Here is a 21912-nt window from a genome sequence, read left to right as displayed (position 1 = left end):
ATACAAAGGTTGGCAGGGTTGTTAATGGCAGTAAAGACAGTATGCTATTGCAACAGGATCTAGAAAAGTTAGGCAGATGGGCTGAGAAGTGGCAACTGAAGTTTAACATTGACAAATTCAAACTATGATGTTGTTGTTTGGTTTTTAGGAGCATTAGCAACTAAGGCCATATTGCTCCGGGAATATGCGGTGGTCATTCCCTTGACCTTTCCGCATCCTCCGTATTTGGTGGTGATGGGCTCGAACCCCCAGTCTAATCAAGAAGGGTGTGCTACGCACTGCTGCTCCTTTCCACCTGGCTACGGAGGCACCTAAACTATAATGTATTTACACCAATATTATATAGTAGTCTTCCATGTGCAACAGTATCAAAAGCTTTCCTGAAATCCAAGTATATGATATCAAAATTATTTTTTGCATCCAGTTCCTTTGTGACCACATCATAAATTGGTCAGACAAGACTTCCCCTTGACAAATCCATGCTGTGTCTAAATCATTACTGTTGTCTTGTCTAGATGATCCTGCAATGCTCCTTTAACCAATGACTCCATTATTTTCCCTGGAACAGAAGTCAAACTAACAGGTCTGTAAATACTCCTGTCACCATTTAATACCACTTTGTGAATTGGAGATACATTTGGACATCTCCAGTCCGTGGGGACCTTTCCCAAGTCCAAGGATGCTCTCATAATTAGGGCTAAGGGTTTGCTTACTTTCTTTGCCACCTCCTTTACTATAACTGGATAGATCCCATTATTATTATAATTATTATTATCAGCCATATGGTGCAAGAAAGCCTGAAGCTTATGCTTCAACAGCCAGAGAGAGAGAGAGAGAGAGAGAGAGAGAGAGAGAGAGAGAGAGAGAGAGAGAGAGAGAGAGAGGGGGGGGGGGAATCACCAAGAAAGAGAAGAATGATGATATCTATTTCAGAACCTTGGGTGTACCAAGCCCATACTCACCAGATGTGAGCCCCAGGCGCCTTTCTTATGTTTAACTTCAACAATTTTTCCTCCAGTTTGCTGTCAGTTATTACAAAATCATTTAACTCCCTGTTAGAGTTTGATAAACATCTGGCCCTCTCCTCTTTGAATAACTCCACATACACAATGCAACAAGAAAATTACATGTTAACCGTTCTATGCAGTAGATCATTGCCATCTTGTAATTTATGGATGAAGAAATAGCAAAAAATAAAAAAATAAAAAATTTTATAGATAAATATATATATTTTTTATTATATTTTATAATACATTTTACATATTTTAAATATAATTTACCCATACCTTTATGGAACTTATACAATATCCTGAGGATGAAAAGATATGAATATCTGGAATTCCACTAGGGTTTGATTTCACAAATTTTTTATCTCGAATTGCTGTAATAAGTTATAAAAAAAAAATTTTTCAGAGTGAATAACTAATCATTTCCCCATTGAAAATGGGCACAGAATTAATATGAATGGGAATACAGTAAAATCCTCTTTAAAATCCAGCACCCTCAGGAATTGAGATGTGCTGGATTTTAAAATTTTCTGAGGTACACCCAGAGAAGTATACTTAGTGCAGTTTCAAAAGAGCACATTTCAATACCTATCAAGAACAAACATTGAACTTATTTACAACTGTAAAGATTTATAATGACCCTGCTGTCCTTTCTTTTTTGCAGCCAGCAGATTTATATTCTATGCATAATACACTGGTCATAATTCTCACAGCAGAATAAACTGGCCTTCATAATGAGTTACCCTGGTAAAGATACAAATAGCTTTAGCTATAGTACAAGTTTAAAAATTGATTTCATATACCACATGGCAGATCTCATCAACCAACTTCTTCACATTCCAGTTAGTCTTAAAACTGGCTATCATAGCAGTCTCATCTTTTAAAAAAATGACCGATTAATTATTTGGTGAGGCCACCTGTTTGAAAGTTGTATTTAACCTAAACAAGCAGCCAAGCAATATTGTGGAAGAAAAACTTGCAACTGAAATTGTAACAACAGCTATGAAAATATTAAATGCTCCCCCACTTCACACACATGCATGTACACACACACAACACAGCACAGCCCAGCCCATCTAAAATTAATATAAATGTTTCACTGCATTATATTTTTTTTTTTGTCTTGCTGTTCTGATTCCCTCTAGTGACTGGCCTAGATTATAAATGATTATTATTATCATCATTATTATCCACAAGTTGACCTAAAATTAGTACTACTACTTTTAATCAAATAACATCACCAAGAAGGCAAATCTGTTAGCATTAGCATTAGTAGAGGCATTGATGCAAGAAAGCAAGCTTATGCAGCATCAGCCAAAAAAAAAAAAAATAAAATAAATAAATAAATAAATAAAAAAAATAAAAATAAAAAATAACCACTTCCACTTCACCCCTCTGTTCGTTCGAAATATCTGTCCAGCTGAGCCTTAAACTTATTTAGGCTATCAACTTACACGACAAAGGATGGAAGTCTATTCCACCTATCAACCACCCGCTGGCTAAAGGCAAATTTCCTCACATCTATCCTACATCTGTCTTTTCTCAATTTGAATTTATGCCCTCGCAGGTGATTATTCTGAGCGAGAGGAAGAATCCCATCAGCATTGAGCATGCTCAAACCATTCAAGGCTTTATACACCTCTATCAGATCACCTCGCCGGTGACTAGTCTCCAGACACTGTAATTTGCAAAACTTAAGCCTTTCTTCGTAAGAGCACCCCTTTGTTCCATTCACTAATCTTGTTGCCCTTCTCTGTACTCGTTCCAGCATCTCTACATCCTTCTTGAAATGAGGCCTCCAGACCTGTATACAGTACTCTAGGTGTGGTCTGACCATTGCCTTATACAAGGGAATAATCACCTCCTTATCCCTGCTAGAAAAATTCCTATATATCATCGACAATACACCATGAGATACTCTTGCAGCCCGTCTGCACTGCTCAGAAAACTTCATATCTACCTGCACAACCACCCCCAGGTCCCTTTCATTCTCTACCACTGTCAGTGTAGTACCACAGAGTTGATACGTTGCACTGGGGTTGCTGTTTCCCATATGTAGTACTTTACATTTCTCAATGTTAAACTTCATTTGCCACCTCTCAGCCCATCTGCTCAACCTTTCCAGATCCTGTTGCAGTAGCATAGTGTCAGTAGTGTCCTTGACAACCCTGCCAACCTTCGTATCGTCTTCAAACTTGGACATTAAGCTTGATATATCATCATCAATATCATTTATAAATACAGAAAACAATAATGGACCCAATACTGAACCCTGAGGGACTCCACTAATAACATTAGTCCACGATGAGCAGTGTCCATTGATTACCACTCTCTGTCTTCTCCCCCTCAACCACCCCTTTATCCATAGCAGCAATTTGCCTCCAATGCCACACTGCTCCAATTTGGCAGCAGTCTTCCATGTGCAACAGTATCAAAAGCCTTTCTAAGATCCAAGTATATAATATCAAAGTTATTCCCTGCATCCAGTTCTTTTGTAACTGCATCATAGTATCCAATCAAATTGGTCAGGCAAGACTTCCCCTTAACAAAACCATGCTGTGTCTGAGCTATGACTGAAGTCTTGTATAAATGATCCTGCAGTGCTTCTTTAACCAGTGCTTCCATTAATTTTCCAGGAACAGAAGTTAAACTAATAGGTCTATAATTATTTGTGTCGCCCTTTGATCCTCCTTTGTGAATTGGGGTCACATTTGCACATCTCCAGTCCATGGGTACTTCCCTGAGTCCAAGGAAGCTCTCATAATTATGGCTAAGGGTTTGCTTACTTCCTTTGCTGCCTCCTTTAATATAACTGGATAGATCCCATCCACCCCAGGTGCCTTTCTTGTATTTATCTTCAACAATTTCTCCTCCACTTTATTCTCGGTTATTACAAGATTCTCTAGCTTACTGCCAGAGTTGAATACACCTCTGGCATTCCCCTCGCTGAATAACTCCTCATGTGTGAATGTCGATGCAAAATATTCATTCAGTTTGTTAGCTACCTGAGCAGGATCATCAACAGTTGACCCATCGATATCAAGTGGACCAATCTGATTCATCCCCTTCCTTCGACAGTTTACATAAGTAAAGAACTCTTTGCTGTTTTTCTTTGCATCCCTTGCCAAAGAATTCTCGTAATCTGCCTTCGCCTGCCTAACCTCCTTTGTAACTTGGTTACAGATCAACTAGTATCTATTATAGGCTTCTGTGTCACGTGTTAATTTGTATGTATCCCATGCATTTTTCTTCTCTGGTATATGTCTCATTAGTTCATCTGACATCCACTTAGGCCTAAACCTTGAACAATATTTCTTAGTTGGTATGTAAAGCCTAGTAGCTTCCAAGATAAGTTCTTTGAATGCTTCCCATTTTGAATTTGCTGTTGGTAACATCATCAGTTGGTCCCACTGTATAGAATTTAAATACTGTCTCAGTTCATCGTAGTCGCCTTTACGAAAGCAATAACCCTTCCCTTTACCCCTAATGGTAGTTACCTCTTTGAGTAAATCCCACTTTAGCACACTGTGATCACTGCCACCTAGTGGTTCATTTACCTGCAGATTCTTAATGCATGAAGAATCACTACTGATAATCAAATCAAGAGTATTACTCCCTCTAGTTGCCTCCCGAACATGCTGAGGTAGAAAACAATCATCCAATAAATCCACAAAAGCCTTGCTAGTGTGTAAGTGACCAGCCCCCAAATTCCAGTCAATATCTGGGAAATTAAAATCCCCCATTATAAGACTCTCTGATTTACTGGCCCACTCTATTTCCCCGTACAGTTTCTTATTATACTCATCAGAGTCATTAGGCCTATAGCACATTCCTACTCTCAATTTTGATCTCCCAATGCTTATGTCACACCAAACTGACTCGACACTGCACTGTTCAGCAATGTCGACTGACTTCACTTCCTTGGATTTTATGTATTTCTTAACTAATAGCATAACCCCTCCTCCCTTCCTACCCTTTCTGTAGACATTGTACTCCCCAAATTCCAGTTCTGCATTCCTTATATCTGTGTGACACCACGTCTCTGAAATCCCCACATTATCTGCCTTTGATGTTTTGAGCAATACCTCAAATTCATCAAATTTATTTACTAAACTCCTAGCATTGGTGTACACGCAAGTATATATGCACCTGTTCTTTTTCTTAGCTACCCTAACACAACCTCTGTGTTTATTTGTACCCCAATGATTCCCAGCAGTCTCTGAACTATCCTGCATCTTATTTTCCAGGCTGCGGCTCATTCCAATAGAAGCAGTGCAAGAATCACTTTCACCTATGCCAGTGGCTACTGTTAATCTATTAGTCCTTGTATCCCCCCAATCTAGCAGTTTTCCGACCCACATAACACTGCCTCGATAGTATCAGCAAAAATTCTTGCACCCTTTCTATTTAAGTGTATCCCATCCCTGTAGAAGCAGTCTCTCCTGTTAACAAGTACAGACCAGGGTGAAAAAAATTCTACCCCTTGAGCCTTGCACAATCCTTCCAGGGCCGAATTGATCGACAGGGCTCTCATCATATACTCCCTCCTATCGTGTCTGGGCAGAATTGCAGACACTTTCAAATTCAACCCTAAAACTCAACCCTGTTATTTATTAAAAACTCAAGACACAACTATTATCCTATAAGAGTCCAGTAAAGTCAGTTTCAGGTGTTACTGGACCATAATTTAAGAGTGGGTAACCATATTTACAACTTCATGTTGAAACAATTAAAATCATATCAAAAAAAGCCTTCCTGGAAACGGCATGGCAGCCAACTTTTTTTTTGACTTTCGAAAAGCTGAAGATCAGGAATTTGTAAACAGGAAGAAAACAGGTTTTTAGGATGTTTAACATAAAAAAAGCAGGATTACTTCCCAAAAAAACAAGAAGAAAACAGAAGATTTTTCAGAAAAAACGAGAGATTTTTTGAAGTCTGCACTGCACTAGAAATTAAATTTCACTAATACAATACACATTTTACATTAAATTATAGGAAAAGGATTGTGTAGAACTAGAGTCTGCTTTTAAACATCAGCCTGTTTCTGTCTGTGGATTTTTGTTTGGATTTTTTTATTAAACATCAGCTAATTTTGAATAATTTAAGAAAGATACCGTTGCAGACTACTGTTTAGATGTGGCTGTCAGGAGTATTTCCAAAGTTTCAGCAAAAGAGAGTTCTGAACTCAGTTGTTTTTATAATCTAGTTGAATATTTTCTCACAACTACTACGACGAATTTTTAAAATGCCAATCATGACATGGGATAATTTGTGCTATTTCAAGCTTCCTTGTATGTTTGTCAGTTCCCCAACCATGCACCACTGTACATCAATTCTTTCTTCTTTTATAATAGCTGGAAAGTTCTCAAATTGAAACTGACAGAACTGATGATGCAAAACATCTATTACTTCATCTGTTTCTCTAACAACATAAAGACGTATGGAAACTTGACCAAAAAACTTCAAAATTGAAAATGATGCACTACTAATTGATGAAATGTATGCTACCTCAGCACTTTTCATTTTTCAATGGAAAAAATGAAAAGTGCTGTGGATACATGGTGCTTTTGCACCATGTATCCACATGCAACCATCGTGTACTTCCTCACTGAGCAAAAGTCTGCTGCACTAGAAATTAAATTTCACTAATTCAATACACATTTTACATTAAATTATAGGAAAAGGATTGTGTAGAACTAGAGTCTGCTTTTAAACATCAGCCTGTTTCTGTCTGTGGATTTCTCTTGTTTTAAATACTCATTGAGCAAAAGAACCAAATCTTTTGTTTCAGACTATAGATAAGATTTTAGACTACAGACATTGCCAGTAGAAAGCTTATGACTAAGGTCAAAATCATCAATTTTCAAAATGGAAGCGGAAGATTTTAAAACTGTTCTTAAAATGAATTTCACATAACTCTGCACATTCCTCCACATATCTAGGGGTAATGACCTCAAGTAGTACATGGATGTGGGGTACACTGGATTAAACAGTTATGCTCAGATTTTCAAACACTGACATAACATTTAAAAGAAACAAGCTAATCGTTTTATTCAAGCCAGAAGAGAGAAATACAAACAGACTTCCTATATTGGTAATAAAAACATGACTAGAATTATCAGCTTGCTTGGCCTGGTAGGACTGCTTTTGGCATCTTAGTGAAAGACATTGTTAATTTCCTTTTCACTCACAAGTCCAATGAAATATAGCATTTTGCAGTGGGTAATGCTGTTATGCCATGTTTCTATTTTGCAAAGTAAATTAGCACAGCTTACAGCCAATTTGTCAAGAAAATTTGTAAAATGTAAAAAAAAAAAAAAAAAAAAAAAATCTAACTTAGCATTAGCAAAGGCACATGATGCAAGAAAGCAAGCTTATATAGCATCAGCCAAAAAAAAACCCTTATTTCACCCACCCACTTGCTCCAAATATTTGTCAAGTTCTGCCTTGAATCTATTTAAGCTATCAACTTCTACAACATGGAAGTTTGTTCCACCAATCAACCACGTGCTGGCTAAAGGCAAACTTCCGCACAACTATCCTACAACCGTCTTTCCTCAATTTGAATTTATGCCCTCTCAGGCGATTATTCTGAGCAGGAGGAAGACTCCCATCGGCAGTGAGCATGCTCAAACCATTCAAGATTTTATACACCTCAATCAGATCACCTCGCAGATGCCTAGTCTCCAGACACTGTAATTTGCAAAACTTAAGCCTTTCTTCGTAAGAGCAACCCTTTGTTCCATTCACTAATCTTGTTGCTTCTCTGTACTCGTTCCAACAGCTCTACATCCTTCTTAAAATGAAGCCTCCAGACCTGTATACAGTACTCAAGGTGTGGCCTGACCATTGCCTTATACAAGGGGATAGTGGCAAATGATGCAAGAAAGCAAAATTATATGGCATCGGCTAAAAAAAAAAAACCTCCCCATTTCACCTATCCATCCCTACAATAGTTTGTCTAGTTCTTCCTTAAATTTATTCAAGCTATTCACTTCCACAACAGGTGGAAGTTTGTTCCAGAAATCAACCACCTGCTGACTAAAAACAAACTTCTGCATCTATTCTGCAACATCTTTCCCCGATTTGAATTTATGCCCCCTTATATGTGTAGTCTGAGCAAGAGGAAGAATCTATCAGTATTGAGTTTGCTCAATCCATTCACAGCCTTAAACACCTCAATCAGATCACCTTGCAGGTGCACAGTCTCTATACCCTGCATACTCTGCAATTTGCAGAACTGAAGCCTTTCTTGGTAAGAGCACCACTTTGTTCCCTCCCCACTAATCTCGTTGCACTTCTCTATACTCATTCCAGCAGCTCCACATCCTTCCTAAAATGAGGCCTCCAGACCTGTATGCAGTACTCAAGATGTGGCCTGACCACTGCCTTATACAATGAGATAATCACCTCCCTATCCTTGCTAGCAAAATTCCTGTATATCACTGAAAAAACCCCATGAGTTGTCCTGGTAGCCTGTCTGCACTGCTCAGAAAACTTCGCTTTAACACTCTTTTTTTTTTTCTTTTTTTTTTGTGGAAAAAGAGTTTTTAAAAAAGATGGGGAAAACTCTTTGTTACCAACTATATTATAATGGTGAGACAGAGACGGTGAAATCATTTAAAAGAGATAGATTCTCCATCATAAATCCGGAGAGTTAGCAGCTATGCATTGGGAAACCCTAAGTCTAGAAAAGAGAATAAAGTAGACTTAATATAGAAAAAAATAAAACTTTGACTAGGCAATCTCATGTTTCATAATTCCAGACCCATTAAAAGATTATCCTTGATACCAATTTTTCTAAAATATGAAAGAGCAGATTTCTAGTTATTTTTTCAAATTCAACAAATCCTAAATATAATGGTGAGACAGAGAACTTGTTCTAAATTATGTTCCATGACTTTTCTATAACCTTTCCTACCTTTAATTATATTGGTATAATATTATTTACAATTCATATATTGGTTTAAACTTCTTTAAACCTGTAGTCTGGAATACAAGTTCAAGAAAACATTCCAATGTTTCAACAAAAAATTTCTTGGAGAATATTATTATTAATATATTTTGTGTCATGTGGATTTGAGCCATAGTCAATTAAATGTATGTATTACCATAATTTCACACTGACCACTTAGGTAAGTCTGATATAACCACCATGATACTATTGCCCATCTCCAGTTTTCAGCAATTCAGCCCTAATTTCATCTCATCTGCTACCTTTACATACTTGATATTTTCTATGACTTTTCTTACCTCAATAATATATTACAGAAAATTCTTCCATTTCAAATTTTTTTTTCAGCTCCTTTGTTTACAACTCAAACTATTTACTCTGTACTTCTAAAACATTCTTCTCTTCTATTTTAACTTTATCCCTATCATTTTTTAATTACTTTAGTTAGGTTTTTCTCTGTTCTGAAAATTTTAACTGAATGTTGAAACATTTTTCGTCCACACACACACATCTTGATCCTCTTCCACTTTTCGTTATATTCCATAAAGGATTTATTAGTTTCGTTTGCCAAAAATTTCTTATGTTTTATTTTTTCTAATTGCCTTGTAAATTTTTAGATCTCCCATGGCATTCTTGTGTTAGTTGTTGGCACATCAGCTTCTATGGCCATAATGCACCTCCCAAAGTTTTTGCATTTTACTGTGATCCAAGCCCGAGGTGGGAATCAAACCCACGACCTTGGGATTGCCAGGCATGCACTTTACCTACCTGGCTAGCCCGGTCGGCCCATGGCATTCTGAATTTTGTCTTTTACAGAGCTGCTTCTCCCATAATTCTTTTGTAGTTTCTACTAAAATACACAAATATTTGCCATTATATTCATCTAAAGTCATATTAACATTAGGAATACCATTTAACTTTTGAGCAAAGTTTCTGTATCTAGAGTTGTTGGCAAATTCTAAGAACATTTTGATTTTTGTTCATTCTATCACTTACTTTCTATCTTTTGTTTTTGGCACTAACTATTTAATTTGCTGCTCAATCCAATATCAAATCTTTTACACACACTTGTACTTCAACTAGTTTAAGCTCCTTTTCTATAAAAATTTTTACAGATACAGTCAAGTCTCCACATTTGTGGGATCTGTATTCGCTGATTCATGGTTTCGAGTTGGTGGTTGCGGAATTTATCATACTAAAAATTTGGCTGCTGCTCGCTGCATTCATCTGAGTGACTGTGGGGCATGCACATCTTCAGTCTCATGGTGTCTTTTTTTATTTTTTTATTTTACTTCTTTTTTTTTAATTTATTATTATTTTTTTATTGCTATTATTATTTTTTTTTTGTTGTTTAATATTATTATTTTTTTTAACACCACAGGAACTCATTCTTTCTTATTTTTCATTCCTTATTATTATTATTATTTTATTTATTTATTTATTATTTTTTTTATTATTATTATTTTTCTTTATATTTTATTTATTATTATTCTATTTATATATATATATTTTTTTTATTTCATTTTTTTTTTATTCTCCTCCTCCTCTGGAGTGGGCCCCCAGAGGAATCTGGCTCACCTTTTGGCAACATCAGGTGGGTCAGAGTCTCAAATTGAGACAGTACGACCACTATGGAACTGGCCCACCTTCCCGTGGTGAGGACGAGTACCCAGAATCATCTCTCCAAGTGAGTGATGCTTCTGGGTAGCCAAGCGGCCAGTCACAACAACAGAACACATACACAATATGCAAACCTATGTCACACACATATCTGACCCATTTGTAGTGATACTGTTCTTCACAGAGATACGAGGCAGAGTTGAACTGACATTCTAGGAGCCGTCCTTTACAAAAACATGTCCACATATCACAGTGTCTGCGCATGTAGCACAGTGGTATTATCACCGTCCTCCCCACACCGGGTGTAAAAGGCACAAGTTCAAATCTCATCGATGACGCGAGGAAATTTTATGAGCTTTGTTCACTCGTTCGCTGAGTTAGTCAGTATGAGGCATAGATAGCAAGGTTTTTCCCCCAAGAAACTGGGGTTTTTTTGTCCCACAAAGCAAGAAAATCAACCAGAGAACACGCGATTTACAGACACATGGGTATATATAAGAAATTACCAGGTGACCCTAATGTAACAGTTTTGGTTTCAGTCTTGCAGAGAGTGTCAACCGAGTAGGACAGCTTGTGATCTCTGTGTGTTGTGTGTGTCTGCTTAGGATACTTGTGCTTATGTGAATACCCATGGGTTCTAAATGAAGTGCATCTAGTGCCGAACAAAAGCCTAAAAGGGCCAAGAAAATGATGACTTTGAACAAGAAAGTGCAGATTCTAGATAAATGTCGAGAAGGGCTTACATACGTGGCCGTAGGCTGCATGTCTGGTATCAACGAAAGTACCGTACAATACATAAGTAAACAAGAATATGAGATCAGATGCAGTGCAAACTGGTGGAATTTTTACTGCTTAATATGCAGCTTATGTACGTGATAAGGTGAAGTTAAAAACTGAGAATGCACTGTGAATTTGGATTGAAGACCAGCACAAGAAAAATTTGCCTGTGAACATTGGTATGATTTCTGCTAAGGCCCTCAATTCTTTACAACAGATTTAAGCAGCAAACCCCCCTGTACCAGAAGCACCACAGAAACCACTTTCACTGCCCTGCCAGCAATGGCTGGTTCCAGAAATTCAAGAGGCATTATTCACTCCGTAATGTAAAGATTACGGGCAAATCCTCTTCAGCTGATCACGAGGCTGCTAAGGCCTATCCAGTGCAACTCAAGAAGCTCATCAAGGAGAAGAGATATAAACATGAACAGGTTAACAATGCCAATGAGACAGCATTATTTGGGAAGAAGATGCCTCAGCACACCTATATAGCCGTCAAAGAGAAAAAAACCCCAGAATTCAAGGTGGCATGAGATCAGGTTACATTGGTAGTTTGCATTGCTGCAAACTACCAATGTAACCTGATCTCGTGCAGGTCATATGACAAAGCCTGGACTAATTTTCCATGCACAGAACCCAAGAGCTCTTAGAGGATGTAACAAGAATACACTGCCTCTGTACTGGATGTGAAACACAAAAGCCTAGACAACGAAGAACCTCTTCCTGAACTGGTTCCACCACTGCTTCATCACCGAAATCAAGGAATACCCGGAGGAAAAGGGGCTTCCATTTAAAGTCCACCTCATGCTGGACAATGCCCCAGGACACCCAAGTGGTGCACAGTACTATGCAAATGAAGACGTAGAGGTGGTCTTTCTACCCCCTAACACTACATCCCTTATCCAGCTGCTCGACCAGGGGGTAATCAAGGCCTTTAAGGGCAACTACAAGAAGAGGTGTATGGACCGAATCGTTGAGGCCATGGACAGTGATGACAACATCAACATTATTCAGTTTTGGAAGGACTTCACCATAGCTTACAGTCACCTCCTAATAAAACATGCACTGTAAGACATCAAGGACAAGACTGTAAACTCCTGTTGGAAGAACTTGTGGCCCGAGGTTGGGCATGACTTCAGTCCAGACAAACTATGAAACATTTCAGAACAGTGCAAGAAAACCATCACAGAAATAAAGGAGTTAGCTAGAAGAATAGAAGTGTAAGTTTCGAGGTCTTAGAGGAGGAGGATGTCAATGATTTAATTGCCAACATTTAAGTAGCTTGTTTGTTCCAACTTTGAGGATGCGGATAAGGTTGAGAAAGAAACATATCAACAGAAGAAGTTCGACTTGGAAAACCTAGCGCAGGCAACGCATGACGCCAAATGATTTGCGGACTTCTACGAATACGATGACAACATGATTTGTGCAATAAATTTCAAGGAAAGCCTCAACGATATTTTAACACCATACACAGCCATGTTCAATGAGTTCAAACAAAAGAAGCAGCTTCCCATCACAATGTCTGCCAGGGGCAAAGGTTGATGACGTTGTAGAGCGGATATCATCTTTTAAGGGCACAAAAGGTGATATAGTTGTACACGTTGGCACTAATGATATTAAGAGTAGGAGACCGGCAGAATTACTTAACAAGTACAGGTCACTGATGAAAAAAAGCCGTGAATTAGGGTTGAATTTGAAAGTGTCTGCAATTCCGCCCAGACACGATAGGAGGGAGTATATGATGAGAGCCCTGTCGATCAATTCGGCCCTGGAAAGATTGTGCAGGGCTGAAGGGGTAGAATTTTTTTCAGCCTGGTCTGTACTTGTTAACAGGAGAGACTGCTTCTACAGGGATGGGATACACTTAAATAGAAAGGGTGCAAGAATGTTTGCTGATACTATCGAGGCAGTGTTAGGTGGGTCGGAAAACTGCTAGATTGGGGGATACAAGGACTAATAGATTAACAGTAGCCACTGGCAGAGGAGAAAGTGATTCTTGCACTCCTTCTATTGGAATGAGCAGCAGCCTGGAAAATAAGATGCAGGATATTTCAGAGATTGCTGGGAATCATGGGGGTACAAGTGAACACATGGGTTGTGTTAGGGTGGCTAAGAGGAAGAGCAGGTGCATGTATACTTGCATGTACACCAATGCTAGGAGTTTAGTAAATAAATTTGATGAATTTGAGGTATTGCTCTAAACATCAAAGGCAGATATTGTTGGGATTACAGAGACGTGGTGTCACACAGATATAAGGAATGCAGAACAGGAATTTGGGGAGCACAATGTCTACAGAAAGGATAGACAGGATAGGAAGGGAGGAGGGGTTATGCTATTAGTTAAGAAACACATAAAATCCAAGGAAGTGAAGCCAGTCGACATCGCTGGACAGTGCAGTGTCGAGTCAGTTTGGAGTGACATAAGCATTGGGAGATCAAAATTGAGAGTAGGAGTGTGCTATAGGCCTAATGACTCTGATGAGTATAATAAGAAACTGTACAGAGAAATAGAGTGGGCCAGTAAATCAGAGAATCTTATAATGGGGGATTTTAATTTCACAGATATTGACTGGAATTTGGGGGCTGGTCACTCACACACTAGCAAGGCTTTTGTGGATTTATTGGATGATTGTTTTCTACATCAGCATGTTCGGGAGGCAACTAGAGGGAGTAATACTCTTGATTTGATTATCAGTAGTGATTCTTCGTGCATTAAGAATCTGCAGATAAATGAACCACTAGGTGGCAGTGATCACAGTGTTCTGAAGTGGGAGTTACTGAAAGAGGTAACTACCATTAGGGGTAAAGGGAAGGGGTATTGCTTTCGTAAAGGCGACTACGATGGACTAAGACAGTATTTAAATTCTATACAGTGGAATCAACTGATGATGTTACCAACAGCAAATTCAAAATGGGAAGCATTCAAAGAACTTATATTGGAAGCTACTATGCTTTACATACCAACTAAGAAATATTGTTCAAGGTTTAGGCCTAAATGGATGTCAGATGAACTAATGAGGCATATGGCAGAGAAGAAAAATGCATGGGATACATACAAATTAACACGTGACACAGAAGCCTATAATAGATACTAGTTGATCTGTAACCAAGTTACAAAGGAGGTTAGGCAGGCGAAGGCAGATTACGAGAGATCCTTGGCAAGGGATGCGAAGAAAAACAGCAAAGAGTTCTTTACTTATGTAAACTCTAGAAGGAAGGGGATGAATCAGATTGGTCCACTTGATATCGATGGGTCAACTGTTGATGACCCTGCTCAGGTAGCTAACAAACTAAATGAATATTTTGCATCGACATTCACACATGAGGAGTTATTCAGCGAGGGGAATGCCAGAGGTGTACTCAACTCTAGCAGTAAGCTAAAGAATCTTGTAATAACTGAGAGTAAAGTGGAGGAGAAATTGTTGAAGATAAACACAAGAAAGGCACCTGGGGTGGATGGGATCTATCCAGTTATATTAAAGGAAGCAGCAAAGGAAGTAAGCAAATCCTTAGCCATAATTATGAGAGCTTCCTTGGACTCAGGGGAGGTACCCATGGACTGGAGATGTGCAAATGTGACCGCAATTCACAAGGGAGGATCAAAGGCTGACACAAATAATTATAGACCTGTGAGTTTAACTTCTGTTCCTGGAAAATTAATGGAGGCACTGGTTAAAGAAGCACTGCAGGATCATCTAGACAAGACTTCAGTTATAGCTCGGACACAGCATGGTTTTGTTAAGGGGAAGTCTTGCCTGACCAATTTGATTGGATACTATGATGCAGTTACAAAAGAACTGGATGCAGGGAATAACTTTGATATTATATACTTGGATCTTAGAAAGGCTTTTGATACTGTTGCACATGGAAGACTGCTGCACAAATTGGAGCAGTGTGGCATTGGAGGCAAATTGCTGCTATGGATAAAGGGGTGGTTGAGGGGGAGAAGACAGAGAGTGGTAATTAATGGACACTGCTCATCATGGACTAATGTTATTAGTGGAGTCCCTCAGGGTTCAGTATTGGGTCCTTTATTGTTTTCTGTATTTATAAATGATATTGATGATGGTATATCAAGCTTAATGTCCAAGTTTGCAGACGATATGAAGGTTGGCAGGGTTGTCAAGGACACTACTGACACTATGCTGCTGCAACAGGATCTGAAAAGGTTGAGCAGATGGGCTGAGAGGTGGCAAATGAAGTTTAACATTGACAAATGTAAAGTACTACATATGGGAAACAGCAACCCCAGAGCAACGTATCAACTCTGTGGTACTACACTGACAGTGGTAGAGAATGAAAGGGACCTGGGGGTGGTTGTGCAGGCAGATATGAAGTTCTCTGAGCAGTGCAGACGGGCTGCAAGAGTAGCTCATGGTGTATTGTCAATGATATATAGCAATTTTTCTAGCAGGGATAAGGAGGTGATTATTCCCTTGTATAAGGCAATGGTCAGGCCACACCTAGAGTACTGTATACAGGTCTGGAGGCCTCATTTCAAGAAGGATGTAGAGATGATGGAACGAGTACAGAGAAGGGAAACAAGATTAGTGAATGGAACAAAGGGGTGTTCTTACGAAGAAAGGCTTAAGTTTTGCAAAGTACAGTGTCTGGGGACTAGGCACCAGCGAGGTGATCTGATAGAGGTGTACAAAGCCTTGAATGGTTTGAGCATGCTCAATGCTGATGGGATTCTTCCTCTTGCTCAGAATAATCACCTGAGAGGGCATAAATTCAAATTGAGGAAAGACAGATGTAGGATAGATGTGTGGAAATTTGCCTTTAGCCAGCGGGTGGTTGGTAGGTGGAACAGACTTCCATCCCTTGTCGTGGAAGTTGATAGCCTAAATAAGTTTAAGGCTCAGCTGGACAGGTATTTCGAACGAACAGAGGGGTGAAGTGGAAGTGGTTATTTTTTATTTATTTATTTTACTTTATTTTTTATTTATTTATTTTTTTGGCTGATGCTGCATAAGCTTGCTTTCTTGCATCAAATGCCTCTACTAATGCTAATGCTAATGTTCCTGAAAAGGACAACTAAATTAATGCCTAAAGCTCTTCGTAGAACTCTGATATCAAGACTTCCAGTTCGGGGAGTCTTGATATCAGTCAACCCTGCTTCAGCCTCTGAGACCCCCCCCCCTACTACTGAGGAGTACTGAATCCTCTGGTAAATACCCTGGTGCATGCCTTGTTCTTAACTATGTAATAAAATTTTGATACAGTATTTTTGAAACATAGGTCTAAAATGTTACTCATTATTATAAAACAAAATTAAAACCTTTTAAACACATTTAAACATTTTTCTTTTAATTGCAGGTGGTTTTTGGGCATACATAGAAAACATCTGGGCTATTTGGGCAAGAGTACAGATTTTCGCAGAATTTCACATTTCCGTGGGAAGTGTTGACACGTAACCCCAGCGAATATGGAGACCCAACTGTATAGATAAAGATTTACAGTCGGCTAAGGTAAAGAAAGTCAACACAAGAACCACAGCAAACTACAGGAAACTAACTACACTAACTGGTTTGCTGCTACCACAGTTTCTCCCTGCATTCTCAGTAAACATACAGTGCATGTTATCGGTAGCATCAGTAGAAGTCGAGAATGATATATTGATTGACACATAGGCATGAGAGATGATGTAAAGATTAGTGTTTTCTCATTATTAAAAGCAGATTATTGAAGTTCATGAGTGAGTTTAAAAAAAAACCATAATACTGATTCCTTTGTATGTTCTTAAGGTTACGTTTCCTAACCTAACCTTAAAGGTTAGGTTAGCTAAAAAGGAAAAGGTTTACCGGTTTCGGCTAAATTCAGAACAGGGTGCGCACTCCAGACTATCAGTGTTTTTTTTAATTTTGTGGCTTGTTTTTAGTAAGGTTTTTTTAATAGACTTTCAATTTTGTCTAGTAAAAAAGGTTAGGTTAGTTTACACCACTAATTCGGGATGGATTCAAGCAATTGGTCCTTGTCCTTGAGGTTGTCACAGACAATCTCTCAGATATGCCAGACGAGCTGTGTTTGCTACCTGGGAGTCTAAAACACTGATGGAACTGATATTTAAGTGACACTCAAGTCAAGTGGATCCAATTTCGGCGAACTCCGGATGGTCTGTGACAGCCAAATACTCTGCTTGCACCTTCACGATGCTGGGATTGTTAGTAATCCTGGGTATAACCCCCCCATGCGCAAGCACACTGAGGGTGACTACCCAGGTATGAACCAACACAAGCAGGGGTCGAGGTATGGCACCCACACCACAAAAAAGAATGCTGCCCCTCTGTGTTACCAGGCAATACTAGGTGGTAGATGATGCTCATCAACTGGTGCAATGCCACCACTTTGCTTGAAGTGATATATATACAGTAGACTCTCCGTTAATCAGAATTCAAGCAACCGGTAGTTGAAAAATTAAAATGATACATATTAATTTCTAGATAAAATGATTCAAACTTGGTGCGATGCTTGGTGCTGTGAGTACATGCATGCACGTCCCTCATCACATGTTTGTCACTCACTCCCAACAATTCACTGTGTAAATATACCGGTTGATTTATTGTTATTCAAATTCCGTGTTCTCTTTCAACCCCTAGTATGCCGAAACAGGTAGCAAGTAAGTGTAAACATGTAGTGCTTACCCTCAAGCAGAAGATGGAAATATGCAAGAGGCTTGAGAAAGGTGAAAGTCGTGCAGTGCTCAAGGAAGAATTTAATGTTGGCTCGTCAACGATCTATGACATTAAGGCTCAGTCTCAGAAAATAAAGGAGTTTTATGCCAAGTCGGAGAGTGATAAGAGTGTAGAGAAGCATCATACTCTTCATACACCGAGAATGGAAGTGCTTGACCAGGCCCTGTATGAGTGGTTTTCGCTGAAAACATCCAAGGGTGATTGCATTTCTGGACCCATGTTACAAGAAAAAGCAAAAGAATTTCATGAGAAAATGAAAATTGAAGGTAAGTGTTAATTTTCAAGTGGCTGGCTTACTCGATTCAAGGTTCGTCATGGCATCCGTAAGCTGGATTTGTCAGGAGAGCAGAAATCGGATGATTTTCAGGCTACAGCTTTTCGTGAGGTGTTTAGTGAAATAGTGGAAAAAAATTACTTGACCCCAGAACAGATTTATAATGCATATGAGACAGGACTGATGTGGAAGTGTCTGCCTAATTCTACTTTGTCTGGTGTAATGAGAAGGTAGCTCGTGGGTTTAAGCAAAATAAACAGCGTGTAACTGTGCTCATCTGTGCAAATGCATCAGGAAATCACAAGGTAAAGCTGTGTGTAGTCGGCAAATTTGCTCAACCAAGGTGCTTTAAAGGTGTAAGTAACCTTCCCGTACGTTATCATGCACAGAATAACAGTTGGATGGATGCAGGAATCTTTACCAAGTGGTTTCATTATTCGTTTGTCCTAGCGTTAAAGAAAATTTATGAAAGGATTACCAGAGAATAGTAAAGTTTTGTTGCTCTTGGATAACTGTCACACACATGAATCCTCTGCTGAAGAGCTAGTTAATGGCAACATTTTCGTGTGTTATCTTCCTATCTACACTATCAGTTGTGCTACACTATCAAAGATGCTATCTACACTATCAGTTGTGCTACACTATCAAAGATGCTATCTACACTATCAGTTGTGCTTGGGACTCTGTAAGAAATGAAACATTACAGAAATGTTGGAGAAAATTGTGGCCAGCTGTGATTTTGAGAAGTCCTCCTCCGTCGAATTTGAGAAGTTTCCAGACAATAGTGCAGCTGTCAATGGCACTGTTTATGATGAAATCTGTGAGTTAGTTGACGAAATGAATTTGCCTCGAGATGAAGTCGAGGACTGGCTTGTTGTGGATGAAGATATACCAGTAACTCATACACTGAATACGGAAGACATTATAGAAACTGTTGTGAATCATGGACAGCACTAAACGGGACAGCACTATTAGCTGTCCAGTTTAAGGAGCTCTTTAGTTCAAAAAAAGTAAACGGTTCATTACATGGAAGAGATGCTGCTCTATTGAAATTCAACTTACATTTTTCTGCATTGGCTTTTACCTGTTTAAAGGCTGGCTCATATGCTGCAGTGGCAGAGATTTCAGAAAAGCATTCTGACTGGGCATTTGTGATTTCCACTGGAGAGGAGAAGTCTTTACCCACAACTTATAATGGGTGTTGATTTCGGGAGGGATTTACCATTCAGTTTTTTGATTTTGTCACAGATTTTTCTACTGTCTGTATTTTTAATAATGGTGGAAGCAAACTGGATCCAAGAGTCTTTTTTTGCCTTTTTCTGCATGTAACACGCCTTAGCTTTAAGTTTCTTAAAGTTAATCAGGTTGTTAGTTATTGGGCTCTTCCGAAACAGATTCCAAGCTTTATTCTGTTCTTTTTTTGGCATCACGGCATGCATCATTCCACCAGATATTGGAATGTGTGAGGGCCAACTGTGATTTTGGGTATAGCACAAGTTGCAGCTATTAATATCTGTACAGTAATGGGGTCAGTAACATCATCTATAGGCTGGCTTTTGATGACTTGATCATCAGAGGAAATTGCATTGGTGAACTTGTTCCAATCTGCCTTGGTAAATTTCCATTTTATGTGGCTGGCTATATGTGAGGTTCTATTTGTTTGCAATTTGCAAATGATCACTATTCAGTGGATTACTTAAAACTAACCACTGAATAATTGGGAACAGTTTTGGAGAACATATAGGTCTATGGCAGTAGATACTCCAGTGGGAAAGTGAATATAAGTGTTAGCACCAGTATTTAATAATGTGAGATTCTGGTTATCATGAACTGTTTCAATGAGTTTTCCTCGTTTGTCTATCTTGGGAGATCCTCACATAGGATGGTGCCCACTGAAATCTTCTAGCAGAAGGAAAGGAGATGGAAGCTGCTTTATAAGATCCTCCAGCTCTTTTACAGTAAAATTTGTTTGGGAGAGGTACACAGAGACTACGGTTAACATAAAACTCACAACAATACGTACCGCTACAGCCTCTAATGTGGTATGCAGAGGGATCTGTTTTGTAGGAACCTTGTTGTCAACAATTATGGCTATGCCTCCTGTTGTTGAGTTAGTATTGCTTCTGTCTTGTTAATAGATACAATAGTTTTTAATCACTGGAGTCGCCTATGGGGTTAGATTGGTTTCTTGCAGGCAGAGGATAATTGGACTATGCTGTTTGATTAAATCATAAATATCAAAAATATTGCTTCGTAGACCTCTAACAGTTCCATTGTATAATGTTCTGCATTATTTAGTTTTAGAGGTTGTACATGGGTCTGTCTGTTTTTTTGTATCCAGCCTGTTTGAATCAATCTAGTTTCATCCTTTCTTTTTTGGGAAGGCAGGGGGACCAATGTCCATGTCATCTCCTGCACGTAAATCTAAAATTGGCTCTCCTTGCAGGGTACCAGAATCAATATCTATATTTCCTGAGCATGGTTGGTCTGCAGTATTTGAGGCTGATGCTTTCAATTTTGCAGTTTCTGGCATAATATCAGTTGCGGCTGGTGGGACTGTTAGCAGAGTATTGCTAGCGCAAGTTACTTTACATTGTTCTGTAGATGGTGGTTGTGGGGACGAAAGCACCGATCGAGCCCAATCAGCAATTGAAATGGATGGGGATACTGTGATTGCCGTTTGTATTGCAGTTGACTGATATTTTTTGGTTACTGCAGCATAGGTAACTTTTGGCATGTTGAGCATAACTTGCTTCCTAGCTTCTTGGTAGGTGACCTTTTGTTCAACTTAGTATTTTTGGATCTTTTTTCCTACCCTCCAGAGTTCACATGCTTTTGAATATGCTGGCCTTTACAAATTGGGCACTGTGGCGTTTCTGCAGTGCAATCTGTTTGTGAATGAGCTTTGGAGCTGCAGTTCAGGCAGATGGTGTCCCCTCGACATACTGTTGCGAGTGTTCAAATTTTTGACACTTGAAACATCTGATTGGATTGGAAATGTGGGGATGTACTCAGCAATTAAGGTATCCGGCTTTCACACATGATGGTAAGATTGGTGTTCTAAATGTTAGAATAATGTTCCTAGTGGGAACAAGTTCACCATCTTTTTTGAACATTATTCGTTTAGCTTGAACGACTTTTTGCTTTTGTAATTCTACTATCTCATCTTCAGCGACATTCATCAGATCTCACTCTGCTCTTACTCCTTTGGAGCTATTTAATGTAGCATGAGGGGTGACCTGTACAGGCATTCTGCCAAATTTTGACAATTTCAGTAGAGCCTGAGAATGCTGATGTTTAGCTTTTTCAACTAGTAGATCTCCAGATCGAAATCTTTTCACCATTTTCGATGAACCAGCCACACTTTCTAAATATTTCTGAATTAGAAATGGTGAAAGGGCACTCATAGGTTTGGATGAAAGAGAATGTAATATGAGGCATGTTGGATATTCCTGCTGATTCTCATTTTTGCATAGTCTCTTAGATTGGGATGCGTCACGTTCAGTTTCATTCATGTCATGACATGGCATCTGGGCTCAAATGCTGGGTAGTTGTCACAATCCATGGTTGCTCCCTTTTAGC

General features: G+C 38.9%; 1 protein-coding gene across 3 annotated transcripts in view; it reads right to left on the bottom strand.

Annotated features, from left to right (window-relative positions):
* The window catches only part of Vps16A (vacuolar protein sorting 16), a 489369-nt gene that overhangs the window by 435200 nt on the left and 32257 nt on the right, over positions 1-21912 (bottom strand). For all 3 annotated transcript variants that reach the window (XM_090381825.1, XM_090381827.1, XM_090381826.1), the window contains exon 3: positions 1287-1381. In XM_090381825.1, coding sequence (XP_090237951.1) covers positions 1287-1381 — 95 coding nt within the window. The remainder of the gene's footprint in view (positions 1-1286; positions 1382-21912) is intronic.

This window comes from Mastigoproctus giganteus, chromosome 9 (genome assembly GCF_048544385.1).
Source record: "Mastigoproctus giganteus isolate SK-2022 chromosome 9, ASM4854438v1, whole genome shotgun sequence".
NCBI classification, from domain to species: domain Eukaryota; kingdom Metazoa; phylum Arthropoda; class Arachnida; order Uropygi; family Thelyphonidae; genus Mastigoproctus; species Mastigoproctus giganteus.
The sequence above is the reverse complement of the archived record's forward strand: the minus strand, read 5'-3'. Positions and strand labels throughout refer to the sequence as shown.